General features: G+C 33.3%; 1 protein-coding gene across 2 annotated transcripts; it reads left to right on the plus strand.

Annotated features, from left to right (window-relative positions):
- The first annotated feature begins 8,308 nt into the window (after window positions 1-8,308).
- LOC105172410 (uncharacterized) lies at window positions 8,309-14,410 on the plus strand. Of its 2 annotated transcripts, none has more exons than XM_088885580.1 (6): window positions 8,309-8,580; window positions 9,064-9,263; window positions 9,364-9,422; window positions 9,528-11,264; window positions 12,776-12,920; window positions 13,213-14,410. In XM_088885580.1, the coding sequence occupies exons 2-6, from the start codon at window positions 9,161-9,163 to the stop codon at window positions 13,875-13,877; spliced, it is 2,709 nt and encodes a 902-aa protein (XP_088741706.1). In that variant the 5' UTR covers window positions 8,309-8,580; window positions 9,064-9,160; the 3' UTR covers window positions 13,878-14,410. The 2 variants fall into 2 exon arrangements, with proteins under 2 accessions (XP_088741706.1, XP_011092112.1); XM_011093810.3 differs by having other exon boundaries at window positions 9,138-9,263.
- Window positions 14,411-18,459: the final 4,049 nt, after the last annotated feature.

Consider the following 18,459-nt stretch of genomic DNA (forward strand, 5'->3'; position numbering starts at 1 on the left):
CTGGGCACTCCAGCGGGTCCCCACAATCAGTAGATCCCTTGTTCGGAGTAGGGATCGCCATGTGAAAGAAGGGGAGCCCCCTAGTCTCGCCTCAAAGAAAGTTGCGTTTGGAAAATACCTCTGCCTGAGCACTTGATGCAGGATATTGTTCGTTACATCACAACACGCCAAGCAAGCTTAGCTCGCATTGTGATGCTATACTCCCTCATTCTCTGGAAGCGCAGGCCGTGCTCCTTCGTCCTATTAAACAAACGATCCCACGCGATCCAGTGGACCTTACCTTCACCTCCATCGTGCCAAAAGAGATTGACCAATATCCCTTCCATCTCTTTAATGAGGGAACTAGGTAGTTCAAAACAACTCCTCAAATAGGTCGGCAGCGCTTGCAGGACCGTCTTGATGAGGACCATCCCCTCGGCTTAGGACAACTGCTTCGTTGCCCAACCCTGCAGACATTTCTACATTCGCTCCTTCATCTCCTCAAACACCTCGCCATTGGATCTCCCCTTTGCGTGTTTCGCCACCACCTAGACATCAAGAATAGTAGCAAGGGACATAAGGTGGCCCACGGCATATTTTTGTTGAGCACCTGCCGACTTGTCCAAGTTGATCTTTAGCCAGAAAGCTTGCTCCAATTGCTCGAGAATCCTCTTGATGCACCCCAGCACTTCCTCACTAGCTTGACATAAGATTAATGTATCATCTGAAAACAGCAAGTGAGAAATATGGGGGGCATGTTGAGCGACTGCCACACCTTGGAGTTCCCCCCCGCCTCTCAACTCGATGCACCAGGTTACTAAATGCCTCTGCACAAAATAAGAACAAATATGGAGTTAGAGGGTCCCCTTGTCGGATACCCCGATTAGGACGCACAAATCTAAACTGTTCACCGTTAAGCATAAAAGAGTAAATCACCGTGATAACACAAAGCATAATTAATTCAACAAATTTCGAGTCAAGACCTAGTCTAAGTAATACACTCTAAAGAAAATCCAATTCCACTCGGTCATATGCTTTATTAATATCAAGCTTTAAAAACACATGACCAACTTGCCCCAGTGTTTATGAAAGAGAAAGTGGTTAAGCTCATAAGCGAAAAACACATTATCAGTGATCAAGCGACTGGGGACAAAAGGAGCCACTAGAGGGTGTTCAATCAAACACGAAAACTATCTTAATGTATCAGTCCAATTCAAATTGCGTTGCATTAGAAAAAAAACACATAGAATATAATTTCAATTACCAACAAATATTAAGAATAGTAAATCTATCTTTTCTCAAAATAAAAATATTATGTTACAAGTTTGGCCTCAAGCCTTCGTAAGATCATTTAAAATGTTAAAGTTGCTATTCTTTTACCTTTTTTTTTTTTTTTCTCTCTTGTAAGTTATTATCTGACACCAAATTTTGGGTCATCTCATGAATTTGGGCGAAAAAATTACATTTTACGTTCTATAAATTAGTTTTTTTACAATTTAGGTCTTATTTTTGAACTCATCACATTATTGCATCCCATAATTTCAAAAAAATTATAATTTTAGTTTCAGTACTTAATTTCATCAAAAACAACCTTAATTCTCTTCAAAACTTAACAGAGATCTGACTAAAATTACATTTCTCACATTTTTTTTGGAGTTATAAAATGTAATGTAATGAGTTACAAAAAATAATGGGACGTCATTGCAAAATTAAATAGCTAACTTGGGGTATATCAGCATAAGTATTAATTACAGCAACAATTTTCCGAAGTTTGGACTTTCCATATCTTTAAAAAATAGTAATTTATCTTTCCGTACTTTTTAAAATAAAGCAATTTACCTTTCTATCTAAAGAGGTAAGTTGCTTCATTTAATACACAGTGAGGGTAAATTATTGTATTTTAAAAAGTATAGGGATGTAAATTACTATATTTTTCATAAGATAATAATTTACTTATTTATAATATCACAGAAGAATTGCTTGCATATTTTTTTTTTTTTTATAAAGATAAGATCCATTGGTCTTCATGGGAGAAATTATGCCACAGCAAAGGGTTTAGGTTTTCGGGACCTTAGAGCATTTAATCTAGCATTACTTGCCAAACAAGGTTGGAGAATCATGCAACAGCCTAATCTAAATTTTAATAGAATATTTTAAGGCAAGGTATTTGACTGATTGTCGAAGCCGTCAAAATTAAATATTGATTCTATAATTGTAGCAGAAGTGGAACCAGGTCGAATGCCTAGAGAACTACGAATTAATTTCTCAGTTCAGGTGCGGTAACCAAATTAGGGGGATTTGAATAATAATTAACTACTAATTAACATAAATATAGTAAAAGGTAAAAAATAAATTATTAGGAAGAAATCAATAGAGAAGGGTTCCGACCCGCAAGGGAATGTATCACCCAATCGTTATGTTAATCATTGATCCCATAAGATTAATTTCACAATCAAACATTCAATCTTGAAATTTATTAGGATAGCCATAGTGAATTCCTGTTTTCCTATTGCAATTGACTTGACCCAAGCATCTAAGTCAAAACTTATTATCTCATGACTGGGCACGATAATGTTCCATATCAATTCAATAATATATAGCATTTGCATCAGTGAAAACAGTTGAACCTAAATTAAACAATTGAGATAGTTGTCCCTATAAATAAATCCTGCGAAGTACACAATTGATTTGCTTGCTACTTGTACCACTTATTCATGACAATTACAGATCACTGAACTCATGGATAGCAGTAGAACAATTAATATCAAATCGAATTGTCAAATCTATCAATGTTAATCATTCCATAAGATGTAAATCAAGACAAGAAATACTCAATAAAATTGGATTAAAACCAAGATCTCAAAACATAACAATTGGGTTCAACATTTTCCTTGAATCAAAAAAAAGATTTAGTTACACAATATGTTCGTAGCAAAATCAAAAATCCTGAAAAAAACATAAGCCGGAGAGATAGAAAAATTGATTGACGAGGCCGGCGTCCTTTGATTCCTTTCAGATTGCTCTTAGAATAGCTAATTAGCTGGAAGGGCTCATAAGTCGTCTACCTACACTCTCTCATATTTTGTCAACGACAACTCAAGTAAGTAATTAAATCTATTTTATTAATATATGTATATACACATATATATGTATAATTCCGACACTTCTCACGATCAATACATAGGTTCCAGGTGCATCAAGCTCGCTCCTAAAGATGATCAAATTATTATTGAATCATTTTAATTGCAGACTAGGGCACGGGTTTATTTATTTTGTCATCAAATACCCAAAAAAAATAATTGCCGAAGGTGTTGTTGTTGGTATAAGTGACCAAGAGGGAGTTCCACATGGATTTGTGAAGGTGTATATTGAGAAAGTATTCATTCATAACGAGAAGTTAATGCGAGCGAGTGAAAATGTCAATACCATTGGAGAAGCTATAAGAAATGTGTCTTCTGGGAGTTTGTGAATGTATGAAACTGTTTCTTTCATTTCAATATTAAATATCGTGTATTTTTTCGTTTTACTTCTATTTATTTGGTTTTTATGGCTATATTTCAGGTCATGGAGATGTGAAAGAAGGTGCTCGAGAAGCTACTTTTTGTCTCCCGCATGTATATATTGGGCTTTTGCATGCAACTTTGACCTTTTGGATTGACTATGACATGGTTAAGAATTGGGTAATGTTTACAGCTTGACTGATACTTACACAATTATTTAGTTGTTGGTATGTTTGTTCATGTTGGAATTTGAATATTGTACTTTTTGTCACGTTAACTTATTAGTTTATAATATATGTTAGTAATATGTTGATTAACTAATTGTGTCATTCAATGTTGGTACAAATTCTAATTGTATATAAGAATAGTTTCAATTAAATAAAACTGTAAATATCAGAAATAATAATATTGAAAAAATTGTCGGGATAATTATCGTAAAAAATATAAAATTATATTTTACTTTTATTGCTGCAGCAAACGGTCGTAGTAAAAGTTAATTTATTGGAATAAGCAGAGCTCCGTAGTAAAAGATGATACTTTTGTCCGTTGCTTTTGCTATGAATTTGCCATCGTCTGTTAGGTATCGTCGATTGTTGTGGTTGAAATGTTATAATTTTGATCTGAAAAAACGTCTTTACTACAACCAACATTACAGCCACTCCCGACAGCAATGAAACATTACTACATGGGCACAATTAACCCTAGTTGATATCATATGGAGACAGTTATTATGTAAGAAAGGAAGTTTAAGAGCCTATAAGCCGTGTACATTAAGCTCCTCCAATCCAATTTGCGATGATATACGCAAGTGCCCATATTACTTGCGCACAATGAATTTGAGTGGCTTATAAGTTCTAAAATTTCTTGTGTGAGATTCATACAAAATCAGAATGAACAATACCACACACAATGGGCACCTATCGAATCGCAAGCACATTATTTGGCATTGTTTGTGGGAATCAGGATATACCCGTCTCAAGCCCCTCGTTTAAGGGCCTATGATATAGGCAAACATCCTATAGTGATTTCGAACAACGAGACACCTTTTCAAAATAAAATTATAATATTTAATAATGCTCATATAAAATCAAAGTAAACAAGGCCGCTCGCAATAGGGCACTGCAAAATACTCGCAACAAGACCTAATTTGCAATACATAGTCATTACAGACTTACAGTACATCTCTTTTGTCTGTTTTGATTTGATTGTGGAGATCATCGATATGATATGCCGAGAACTTTATTTGGGTAAATTACGTCTATCTCTTCTAGATTTTAATATAATTATAAATACTTTTTTATTAATTAAAAAATTATATTTTTTTAAATGAAAAATAATTATGTAGTCCTTAGATGGTGGAGTGAACATTAATTACTATTTTACTCTTATTAAAATATTTAAAAAATAAAAAATTATCTAACAAAATGTGATAAAATAAATAATCTATAAGAAATATTAGTCCATAAAAATATTTTAAAAAGTTATAAAAATACATAAGTATAAATTTATAATTCAAAATAACATTTTGGTTAGTTTATCATAAAAATTGAACGAAAATTTAATGAAAGCATCATTCGATGAACGTTGAAATCAAGTGAGGTATTTATAATTTCTCAATCAATAAAAAAATATTTATAATTTTTTACAATTATGTCAAGTCTCGTAATAATTAACTATAATTTGGCCTAAAAATAGCTTGAAGTGGTTGAGTTCAAAGTCATACAAACTTTATACTAATATTCCAAATGTTTACATTTCTCGTGTAATTAATGTAAAATTTAAAAAAAAAAATGATCAATTACATGATAAGTATATCATATTTGTGCGACAAGAAGAACCAGAGTTGGAATAAAGACGCAAAATTTGACTAGAAAAACATGCATAACATGTGTTTCTTTACAAGCCTTAATCAAAGGCACAAAAGAATTTTCTTTGATTGATCGGACGACGTCGTCCCCTAACTTTTTTGTCAATGTTTTGTGGGTAGATTGTGATGTACATGTGTTTTTTCACGCGTTTCTTATAAGAAATATATAGATAATGTTTGGTTTTAATGTTGCTTCGTTTTTAAGATGGGTCAAAATATGGACAATGTTTACCTTGATTTGTTTTGAAAATTTTGATGGAGTTTTAAAATATTTTGAAACAGTGCCTCATTATTTTTCATCAAAATAAGATTACACTAACTATAGGCCTTATAACTAAAAAAATTATATAATACTCATACATATATATAAATATATATAAAATAGACATGATTTGACAATGAACAGTAGTTTTTGTCTCCTACTAAACAACATCAAACATACCATTCTTATTTTATATTATCTCCAAAAACAAATCTAAACATACACACTATCTCTAACACATACTTATTTATCTTTATTTTCCTCCTCTCTATCCTCATAAAACACATCAAAATAAGTTAAAAATAAAATCAAATATAATGATAAATTCTCGCACCAACGAGACCTAATTTAGTGCAAAATTCCATATGCCAAGAACACAAGATCATATCTTTAAGCCCTACCAATGTCCGAATATTGGTTGATTTTAATAGTAATTATTGGTTGGTTATATATATTTGACTCTAAGGTTATGGATTCGGATCCCATCAACGTGTGGAATATTATTCTACTTTGATAGTAGGTATTAATTAGATATAATTACCTATTGACAAGTCAATTACAATTAAAATTGTCCATTTTGTACATATAATCAATGTATTAAAAATTAATTAAGTAAAATTGATAACTCTTCGTAAACCAGAGTAATTAAAATACTTCTATACTATATATTAAGACTCAAGGATTAAGAAAAATTATTTTTGGTAGGCAAGATGAGAAATGACTAAAATACCCTTATTATGCTTTTCTCTTTCGTAATTCATTTCTTTAATTAATTAGTTATATCGATTAATTTTTATTCATGTATATTCAAATTTAATATATTTTATCATTCTTGATCAATTATTTATTTAATTTTTCTTTTATTTGATTTCAATTAAAGAAATATATTAAAAACACACATATCGAGTAGTTATTGATCAGTTACACATATTAATATTAAATTGTCTTATAACTCATTACTCATTTTGTATCATTTTTTTTTACATTTGTATCTAGCTCTTAATTATCCGACATCAAAATAGATCATATTTCTAATTACAAAGGGTAAATTACGACAATCTCCTTCGAGGTTCGATAAAAGAACAAATAATTTCTCGTATTTTGAAAAATTATTAGTATCCCGTGATTTTAATGTCCCATCCAACAATTAGCCTATTATGTTAGGTTTTTTATTCATTTTCTGTGGTGAACTGACCAAAGTGTCCTTATGAAATGTGAAATAAACTCTACTTAATTTTTTTTATTTTTTTCCTAGACTAGAAAAACAAGAAGGAAATTTTGCATTGTCGATTTTTTCCTTAATAATTTTTCATTTTTTTTAGAAAGTACAGCAAGACCAAAGTAGACATTTTCAGACACCTGTTTAAGAATTACATAATTTTATTCAATATTAAAAGACTATTAATAATTTTTAAATACAAAAAACTATTTATAATTATATCAAATTTTAAAAAAAGTGATCGTAATTTATTTAAATATAAAAACAATAATAAATGAAAATTTAAATTGGAGGCCCACAAGAGGTAACCGACTCAAAAATTCCAAATTATTTATTATACTTTGAATTCTCATCCATAAATATGGTGGGATTTTCACATACTTTCTCCATCAATAATAAAGAAACAGAATTGAATGTTTCCGCAATTAAAATTTTGGTAAATTTCTTTTTCTATTATTATTATTATTATTATTAAGATTCGAGTTCGATTGATATATTCAAATTCAAATACTAATTCGATAAATTAATTTTTTAAATTAAAAAATATATAATAAATAAAAAATAAAAATACTAGAAGAAATAGATCATCTATTCGTATTCGTGCAACTCGAACACTCATGATTATAAATTTACCAATTACGAAAATTTCCATTTCCATAAATTTGTGATATGATTTTTCTATGGGCTTTCACGGTGCAGTTTTGATTTTTTTAAACCTATTTTTAAATCGAATTGTCATTGGCAATTTTATAAAATAATTTTTAAAATTGTGCAATTTTGTGAGGTTTTAATACTTATAATAAAATAAGACGTTGAGATTAACAAAAATTAATAAATTCAATAAATGGAACAAGTGTTTGTATGTAGCAAAAAAAAAAAAAAAATCAACATTACGCATCAGGCCACCAATACTATCTACAACTTTAAGTAGATCAAAATATAAGATCATATATATATATATATTAATTCAACAAAGGCCGACGATCGATTTCAGAGATAACAAAGATAAAAGACGAAAAGACAGAAAAAAGAGAACGGTAAGAGAGAAAAGAGAGAAGAGGAAAAGGGGGAAAAAAAAATGAATGAAAAATTAAGACGATCATTATATCGGCTTAAAACTTGAATGGACTTAAAAAATTAAATATTAAGTCCAAATATAAATTCTCCGAAAATGAGCTCTGTAATGTGCGTATTTGATAATATATGAATTTTGAGATTATATAATTCGAATATGATATTCTTCCAAAAAAATAGTTATTTTATCAAATTATTATATATATATATAATTTAAAAAAATAATTATATATTTAATAGTGTGATTCGATTTTTTGTGGTAATTTAAATTTTAAATTAAAATCAAATCAATAGTATTGTGCGATTTTACTTTAAATTTAAAATTACGATTTAAAAAATAAATAACGAAAAACGTTTGATTCGGCGATTTGGAGAGGTTTGATCTCTCCATTGTCGTGAGCCTCGTGACATGTATGCTTCCACTGTTCCAAGCATCTCACTCCAATCAATTCTCTTTTATAGTTTTTATTCAAACTTCTCTCTCTCTCACACACAGACACTCTCAGAGCTTTTTCTTTTTGTCCTCACACACCGGACTGCTACTAATTACCGATCAAAATTCAAAAAACCCATCCTGCACTCGCATTTTAGTACCCTATCACTGTCTAAGTTGAAGAAAGAATGGCGCTTCGGAGGAGTCTTCTTGGCATGCACAGATTTTGAATATGAGCGTTTTCAGGTGTGTGTGTGTGTGTGTTTATGTATTTCTTCTTTTTAAAATTTTGAGGCCTGCCCATTTCGCTGTAGCTATATTATGTGCAATATTTGGACGTAGACGTGCCTAAATGCCTGGAAAAATGATGTATAATGGTGTGTACAGTGATGGGTTTGGATGATTACTAGTGAGTACTGGCGCCTTGACCATTTGGTTTTGCGTGTTTATTGAATTCGTTTTTGTGTTTGTGTGTTCCTGAATTTAAAGATTTATGGGAAATGGTTTTCAGTTTGAGCAATATGGTTTGATGGGCTATGCTATATTTCTGTGATCACAGATATTATCTAGCAATTAGGAATTTTTGTTACATTTATATATTCATTTTGTTGTATGAGACGATTAGTGTTGGAGTTTTTGAATTGTAAGTCGAGATTTTGTTTCTTTTCTTTTTGTTTGCTAAATTATCAATGGTTTTCATTTTATATTTTCAAATTTGAATTTGTGAAGTTCTTGAGTGGAAAAAGCTCGGAGATCTTTTATATTGCTGCTGATGGATGTCACTTGATTCTCTTTATGTTAAGTGTTTTGAGCACAAGGGAGTAAAATGGAGGTTGAAAAACTAGAGGTAAAGGGAGGTTTTTTTCGGTTGTTCAATTGGAATGCCAAATCTCGTAAGAAGCTCTTCTCAAGCAAATCTGATTTACATGGTACGTCCTTTTTTTCCTTCTGTTTTCATCCTTTGGTGGTGTTTCATTTGCTTCTCGTACTCTCCGAGTGTTTAAGATAACTTGCGGCTTCTTGCTACAGAGAATTTGAACCAAGGGAAGGAAAAATTTCAGGATTCAGAAGTTGTGCGGCTTCAGCAGGTGCTTATCTTGAATTTCCTCCTCTGAGTTTCGAAGCCAAGTGCTTCATTAACTTGTTATACTTAGTACTCACCATTGTGCTGTTTGTTGTACGCTCGAACGAAGGGGCTGGAAGACGGAGTTGCTCCAAATGCCAGAGGTCACAATGTTTATCATTATGCTTCATCTGTCTGTGGTGAGTCTGAATATGGGACAAAAGCGCCTGGGGTTGTGGCACGGCTTATGGGACTGGATTCCTTGCCGACTACAGATGTTGTTGAACCTTGTTTCACCCCTTTCATTGAGTCTCACTCATTCAGAATCAGAGATGCTAACTACTTCAGACCTGCTCCTGAATTTCAAAGCGAGCATGATGTTGTGATCTTTGAGAGTGTGAGAAGTAAATTGGATGGATTTACTAGGAACTCTTTGGACCTGAGGCTGCAGAAGGTGCACAACCGTCCAATTGAGAGGTTTCAAACAGAGGTATTGCCCCCCAAATCTGCTAAGCCGATTTCCATTACTCAACACCCGCTCTTATCTCCAATCAAGAGTCCTGGATTCATCCCACCTAAAAATGCAGCTTACATAGTTGAGGCGGCTGCTAAAATAATTGAGCAAAGTCCACGGTCGACTGTTACAGGCAAGTTGCCTTCACTTGGGTCTTCCTCTGTTCCAATTAGAGTTCGGGATTTGAAGGAGAGGATGGAGTCTGCACAAAGATCATTCCGGCCAACTGATGCATCCCAGAAGGGCAAAGAGCATAATTCCATTAGGAATGTGAAGAACCAACCAAGTACCATGGGTCAAGGCCTATCAGGAGACAGTTGTCTATATAAGGATTTTGAAGAATCCAAAAGGATTGGTTCTCAAAAATTAATGAATAAGGAAAAGTCGGCGTCGCTTGGAGTTCAAGCTAAGGCCAACATTCAGAAAAGAGACGGATTGAATTCAGTTGGTAAAAAAAGCTCTCTGAAGCAAAAAGAACATCTTAGTGCCAAATCTAGCAATGTCAGCAGCAATCTTCTAGATACACAAAGGATGGTGGAGAAGCAAGGTTTGTCAAGAAAGCCTTCGAAGGTGCCTAGGCCGAATCATCAGAAGCAGAATTGTCCATCAATCAAAGATGGAGAAAATCATGAACCTTCATATTCACATACAAAAGATGTAAAACAGCCCTGTTTGTCCAACAATTACATCTATGGACGAGCACAGAGGACTGTAGATAAGATTGTTGTCAATAATGGGATAACGTCAAGAAAGACAAATACAGTGGCAGCTTATCCTGGAAAAGAGCCTACATCATCTAGATCAAAGAGACCTTCAAAGAAAAAACTAAATACCAATGGGAATATTCAGTCGGATGTAAGTGTTGCCCAAAAACCGCTGGGGATGAAAGATGAAAATTCTGTTAGATATAATCCTGCATCGGTGGGTGATTGTGAATGTGATACGATTGACAAGAAGAATAGTTTGGATGTCGTGTCATTCACATTTACATCTCCAATAAAAAAATCAGGAGCAGGACCCAATGCATGTGGTACAGTCTTGGAGATTCCCAGTTACGATCCTTCTGCCCATGAATCCGCTTCAGGGTCTAATGTCATTGGTGGGGATTTAAGTGCTCTTTTGGAGCAAAAACTAAGGCAACTGACTTCGAAGGTTGAGTTGTCCCAGCAAGACCTGTCAGAAGCAGGTTCTTTTTCTACTTCCGCAGACAGCTATGTTAATGTGTGCCCTATTGTCAGCCTACCAAATTTGCCGCCCACATTTGATATATGCAAAGGCAAACAGGAAATCCAGAATTGCTGTGATTCCCTGTCTATTGATAATCATAGACTCGAACCTGAAAAAGAAACCAAGGTACATCTTTTCTTTTGTTAAAAGCCAAGGTACTTCACCTTCTATGGTACTTTCTCATTTCTGGTGTCATTTGTCACATTCACATCATTTTAGTTGTGTTTTCTATCTTTATGGTAATAATGTGAATAAATTATTTGGTCAATAGGCTTATTAAATGACTTAGATTTTAGAGTTGAGTGCTGGATTAATCAGTGTTGCAAATTTCAAGGAAGCACATGCTCAAGTAACTCATGAGTCTTTGTTCTCTAGCTTTTGGTTGTTTGTTCAATTTTTGAAATTTACAAGACAAAATTATTTTAGCTTGGTAGGCCAGTAGAATCAGGCCATTTACTTCTTGGCTAGTCAGGATATTGCTATGTAAAAATGATTCCTAAATATTTAGCAATCTCTGAATTTACTTCTTGGGTAACTACTTGAGATTTTTCCACAGTAAAATATAGTGACATGAGGGGAAGATGAACACATCTTCTGTTGTGGATGCCTGGTCTGTGAACCTAGTTACTGGACTCAATAGCTTACTACTAGCATACCCTACATATCAAACAATCAATTTCAATATTTTCGATGTTGAATCAATTGGTCTAGAACCCTGTTTCATACTGTTAGCCAGAAACACTAGAATGCAGTGTATTTAATTTGAGAAGAGCCATCGCAAGTGATTTTTTTGTCAGGTGCATGCTCTTGCATTCTAAAATGGCCTACTTAAACTAATACTCTGTTAACCATGGTTAAGATGGGAAATGGAAATTGAAACAATATTGTGCTCTAAACATGATTAACTTTGTGTTCAAAGCGATAAGTTATAGGGCCCTGGACAGAAACACTGTCAGGTACCTGAAAGTGTTTGGACTGAAACCGTGAGCCTTTCGGCAATATTTGTATATAGAAATCATAGAATAGAAAGACTGTATCTTCTTGACTCTAAACTGTCTTCAAAATTTCATCTCCGCATTATAAACCATTTGTTCTTATAACAAGTGAGCATGGTCAGGGACTGTATTAAGCTTATGTACTCCTTGTTTATGGTTGAACCTACTGCTATGGATGTTGGTCTATGACGTGGCAATCTGAGCTCATATTCATATATAACATCAAAGTGTAACACAATAAGGAAGATCCTGCAAATTGTGGGGAAAAAATAAAAAACTACTTGTTTATAGGTTAGAGTCGTTGGAAAAGTGGGCTGAAATTGAAGCTTGCATTGATGAGATTGGGGATAATGAAGCTTAAAAAAATTTTGTTCCTACACGTTTAGGAGAGGTTTCAAAAAAGCGAAGAACTGTGACCAGCCCGCTAACATAATCTCAGAGAGATGACTCTTCAAACTTCTGTTCCTTTATACCGATCACCTGAATGGTGATTCTGAGCATAGAATCATTTGTTCAATGGCTATACCTCTTCTCTTGTTATACTCCCACCCAGGGATCTTTGACAACTTTATTTGAATTGGTAAGTCTTGGTTCATGCAAACACTATTCATACTGATAGCGTGCACGTCCCTTGATTTTCAGGAACTAAAACACATGGAGGAGGATGGTACTGGCAACATTGATTATCAGAAATATAATACTTTGCTGCTGTCCAGTTCTGTCTCTAGTCTGCCTTCTTTTGCAGAGGCTAGTTGTGACTCATTTGATGTTGACAGAAGTAATGAAGGTAAATTACCAATGTTTAATTTTTCTCTCGGTGCATTTGCTTGTGGTAATAAACTGATTTACATGAAGAATGTTAGCATATTTAAGTTGGGATCATAACCCATAATACTTAGCAAAAGACTTCATATATTGAAAAAAAAAGAAAGAAAAAAAAAAACAAAACAAAACTGCTCTCAGCATATCATTGGTGTAAGCATCAGTTTCATCAATGTTTCCTCTTAGATAATAGCATGCATCTCGTAGCATTCGTCTTGTGCTGCATTCCATTCTAATTCTAGTATACGAAATTTCAGGTAGCATGCAATGTTTATCACTTGAATCCTATGAAGGGATGAAAAGCTCTACTAGGAAATCCCACTCAACTGATGGTGATGCGGAGATATCAGATACAGCCTCATCATTCTCAGTTAGGAATATATCTGAAACTGTTGAATCCAGCTTATATATGCCAGACACGACCGATACATTTTGCTGGGAACTACAGTATATTGAACATATACTGTGCAATGCAGATCTAATGCTGGAGGAGTTTGCTGTAGGACGAGTGCACACCGTCATATCTCCTGACTTCTTTCATCAGTTAGAGAATAAAAAATTGGGACCAAAAAAATCTATAGGTGAGCACTTCAAGATTCAGAGGAAGTTACTGTATGATTGTGTTGGCGAATGTCTGGAAGTCAGGTGTGAATGTCTCCTAAACGGAAGTCAAAAAGTCTGGGCGAAACAGATGACACTGTTCCATAAGAAGCAACAGTTAGCCGACGAACTGTATAGAGAAATATCAAGTTGGAAAAACATCGAGGAGCTAATGGTGGACGAGCTTGTGGACAAGGACATGAGCTGTAGGAATGGAAAATGGACTGACTTTGAAAGCGAAGCATTTGAGGAAGGTGTGGAGATTGGGAAAAGAATACTGACATCTCTAATAGATGAACTGATACAAGATTTCTTATTCTGAAGCCTTCTGAACCACATTGTTCTTGAAACGTTCTTATACAATGCTCCTTTCAGTTAAAAACCCATTGCACTGTCAATCTCGCCAATAGTTCCGAACCCGGTTGTGGTACTAGTCCTTGGACCAGACAGTTGTGTGATGGGGAAGGACTCCGGCATGATTGTCATCTTCGCAGCATTGTGATTCATTCGACACTCGTTAGAAAAACTGAATACTATACAGCGGTACAGTACTCTCATGTTCACACACAGCAAAACGTGTTCGCTACAACGAATGCACATATCTCCTGGTATGTTTACTTGTAATGAAGTGATTCTTTCTAGCTTTGAGGTTTCATATCATGAAAATGAAGCATCCTTCATCCTTATAAGCCTGAGTAGTCTGGGTTTCTTGATTTATATGTGTGACCTTTTCTTTTCACTGAATTCCCTTGGAGTCCCCATATTCAATAAGATTGTTCATATATAATCAATAAGATTCAGAGAAGACATTCTAAGATATGATACTTTGGTTTAGTGATGATCTTGAGAGTTACATTTTGGAATGATTTGAGTCGGAGTGAAGGATTTATTTTTTTTTTTTTAAGTAAAAGCGATCGACTATAATATCTTGAGTAAATCGATTATAATAACGATTAATATCAAATATTTATATCCAACAAAAATTGACAATTATAACAATTATATACTAATTATCAATATTACATAATTATATTTAATCACTAACTACTATTTAAGTAGAAAGACGTCTATTATTAAAGTACAATAACATTCCACACGTTGATAGAGTTCAAACTCATAAGTTAAAATTATGGTGTCTCAATATTGCCAGTTGAGCTGGGTCTCATTGGCGCAAACGAGTCTATGTAAAAAGAATTTAAATCTATTGGTTTTCTAATAATATATTTTAAAATGACAGTCAAAGGATTTGAATTTTTTTTTTTTTCATGTAGAATTAGCCAAATTAATTCATTCTTGAAATCTATTAGTTTATCACAAAATATATATTTAAAAGTGAGAATCGAAAATTTTGATTTTTTTTTTTAAGTAAGAGTGATGAACTATTATCAATTGAAATAAATTAATTATAATCATTTATGTCAAATATCAATATCTAACAAAGAATGTTACGACAATTATATTCTGATTAATAATATCAAATAAATTAAACTTAACGAACACCTACAATTACAGTAGACAACACTTAATATCCAGTAGAAATATCATCCCATGCATATGGGATTCAAATACATGACCTTTAAGATTACGAGACCTCAATTTCACCAATTAAATTGCCTCATTGCCGAAAATTTTGAAATCTTTTGTACTGTAAAATTAGCCAAATAAATCATTGGGGACTTGGAATTTCTACTTTCAAATTCATTATTCCAACACAATGTGAAATTCTTGCAACAGAGGTCCGGATGGGAAATACGTCCAATATCTTGAAATTTGGTACAATTATAAATACTCGATTAGATATTTTTGATATGTGATATAATATGTAATGCAAAAATGTCACTTTTATCCTTACTAAAATTTTAATTTAAAAAAAATTAATGTTGGACCGACGTTATTATAAAAATTTTAAAGTTCTTATATTGGACGGATGTTATAATAAAAGAAAAGTGTAAAAAAAATTAGAAAATATGTAAACTTTCATAAACTAATTCTAGATCATGAATTTGAGTCTCATCGATTGTTGGGGTATTTAATTTCATTTATATGAATGTTTGTCTTGTTCTATGTTAGTTATTGTAATTTATTTATTTTTAGTTATTTGTTGAATTAATGTAATTTATTTGTTAAATTTAACCATATTAATGTATTAGTTAAATCGATTATTATTTAAAAAAAACTAGAAGGTTCCAGGTCATGGTATTTCATCCGAACAGCCGCGTGGCGGAGAGTTATTGGCTACCAAGAGCGGGGGACATGTCACGTGATCCCACCCCCCATTTCATTGTTCCTTGTGTTTTTTCCCTTGGCCTTGCATGCCCTCCAGTTCTTCTTTAGGGCCGTTTCTTCAGTTCTCGAGACAGAATGTTGATGGTAGTATCCAACTACTTTTTTATAAGGAAATTACATGCAAACCCCTACAGTTTGATTTAATTATGATTACAACCTGATTGTTTGGGTTAATTATTTATTTATATATTAATAAATAAATTATATAAATATAATTTAAATAAATTATATAATATTAATATGAGGAGACGTGGTTTGACTCGAATAAAAAATATTTTTTCGAAAAAATCGCCAAGTCGTGGTTGCAATCCACGACTTGAGTTTTATTTTCTTTTTAGTTTCATTTAATTAAATTTTATATAAATTAATATATAAAATTAATTTTTAACAACATATTAAAGTTCAAAAAATATAATATTAAAATTGTATTAATTTAAAAAATTCAATTAAGTATATAAATGCAACAGTGCATATTTTTTTATACAATTATAAAAAATACAATGAACTATACAGTTGCAAATGTAAAAAATGTCCACCCGTTCCACAATTGCGTCTTTGGTTTTGACGCGGAGGTCTTTTTATTTTCTCTCCCACATTTTGCATTGGCTCATTTTGCGCCTCATTATTATCACCACCGAACCGACTTGATGTTGTTGCAGAACTAGACTCCAACCGACTTGATGTTGTTGCAGAACTAGACTCCACATTATCATGATATGCACTAAGATAAAAATAGAAATAGTGAAATATTGTATCCTGGTGCATATGGTTGATTAATACTAAGACCAAGGTCAAGATGTACTTGTGAAGAATAATCTTGTGTTTGGGTTGGTATATATAGAGTCGATTGAAACCAATCATATTAAGGCGCTTGAGGCATGTAGTAATTTTAAAGCGGTTAGAGCACGTAATAATCTTGAGGTATATATACTGTAGTAGGACCAACTATATCCACCCCGACATCATGACGTTCAACTGAACCAATAGACATTCGGCTAGAACTTCTTTTTTGCTTGTGGGATGTTGTGGGAGCATCATCAGATGGCGAAGCAATTTGTTGTGGCTGATGGGTTATGGCCTCCTCGGTAATATGTAACCCGTGTTCGAATCTATCCGCCAATTGACAATATCCTTCAATATTTAGTGATAGATGGGAATTTTACACTCCACGAGGCTGAGCCAAAAGACCCTTTTGTGGACACTTTTGCTTATAATTCAGGGGGTGTTTTTGAACCGGATGAAGTGGAATGTCCAATTCCACCCGAGGATGGACCACACAATGTTGACATAAATGTTGTGGCTGAAACATTTGCACAAGGTACGTCATCATCTTTTGAACCAACTATGTCAGACCGAACTACTCAGCAAATATTTTACCGCTCTATACCATTTTTTGAACAAATATTTTCGGAGATACCCGTGAATTCCACTGATGTATCGACAATGAAATATGAAAAATTTTATGACAAAAATGAACGCAGACTTGATGTGGGAATGCTTTTCAAAAATAAATAAGCTTTAATCGAGGTGGTGAAAGATCACTCGAACAACATGCACGTCGCGAGTATTTTGTAACTGAGAGTTCGAAGGTCAATTGGGAAGTGGTCTGTAAGCAGCGCAATCCAGGTGATATATATACATATATATAAGCATATGGACTGATTCATATTTATTTTTTTCAGATATGTGGTGTAGATGGAGCTGCGAGGGATTTTAGAACAAAAAATTGGAAGGTGGAAAATAACCAAATATGGGGGGGACCATACATGTATATTGAATAACATGTCCCTCGAACATGGTAATTTAGATAGGGTTTATGTCGCTTCTTTACTTTTAGGACAGGTGAAATGCAACCCCACATATGGAATAAAACATGTCATCCAAACTGTGAAAGATCATACGGGGTACGATATAACATATCAAAAGGCATGATACAGTTTGAAGATGACACCTGAAATTGTTTACGACACATGGGATAACTCAGTTCGAAAGCTACCCAAATACATGGGAGCTCTCCAAATATATAATCCAGGAACTATTATTGATTGGGAACACAAAGCCTTCCAACCGTCAATCCGTGCATATATGTAAAATACGTATTCTGGGCGTTCAACCATGTATCGAAGGATTCCTACACTGTCGCAAACCTATCAGTGTAGATGGGACCCATTTATACACAAAGTACGAGTACAAAATATTGATTGTTGTTGCCGTGGATGAAAATCAACAGGTACTCTCTCTTACTTTTGCAATTGTCGATGAAGAATCATATTCATCTTGGAAGTGATTCCTTAGACAATTGAGTAGACATGTTATATAAGGGCGACGTGGGATGTGCCTTATTTCTGACCGTCATCCTGGTATCATTAAAACAGTACATGAAAGTTTGGATTTTGTGCCACCTCACAGCGTGCACCGGTATTGTTTGAGGTATGTGTGCTCTAAATAAAAAGTTTTTATTTACCCATAATTAATTTATTACTGATTTATTGCAAATCAAATAAATCTTTTTATGATCAAATTATTCTTATATACATTCACAAGTTAATACACATAAGGAAGTATATCTTCAATGTTATAAGGAAAAATTAGGGACAAATGTATAAAACGCCCCTGTG

Source organism: Sesamum indicum, linkage group LG10 (genome assembly GCF_026168435.1).
Source record: "Sesamum indicum cultivar Baizhima isolate 11 linkage group LG10, ASM2616843v1, whole genome shotgun sequence".
Lineage (NCBI taxonomy): Eukaryota > Viridiplantae > Streptophyta > Magnoliopsida > Lamiales > Pedaliaceae > Sesamum > Sesamum indicum.

Excerpts from the sequence above, each read along its gene's own strand:
- LOC105172410 (XM_088885580.1), top strand. The coding sequence starts at position 9,161 with ATGGAGGTTGAAAAACTAGAGGTAAAGGGAGGTTTTTTTCGGTTGTTC. Across the intron at positions 11,265-12,775 it reads AACCTGAAAAAGAAACCAAG|GAACTAAAACACATGGAGGA; the intron begins GTACATCTTTTC and ends CTTGATTTTCAG. Across the intron at positions 12,921-13,212 it reads TGTTGACAGAAGTAATGAAG|GTAGCATGCAATGTTTATCA; the intron begins GTAAATTACCAA and ends ACGAAATTTCAG.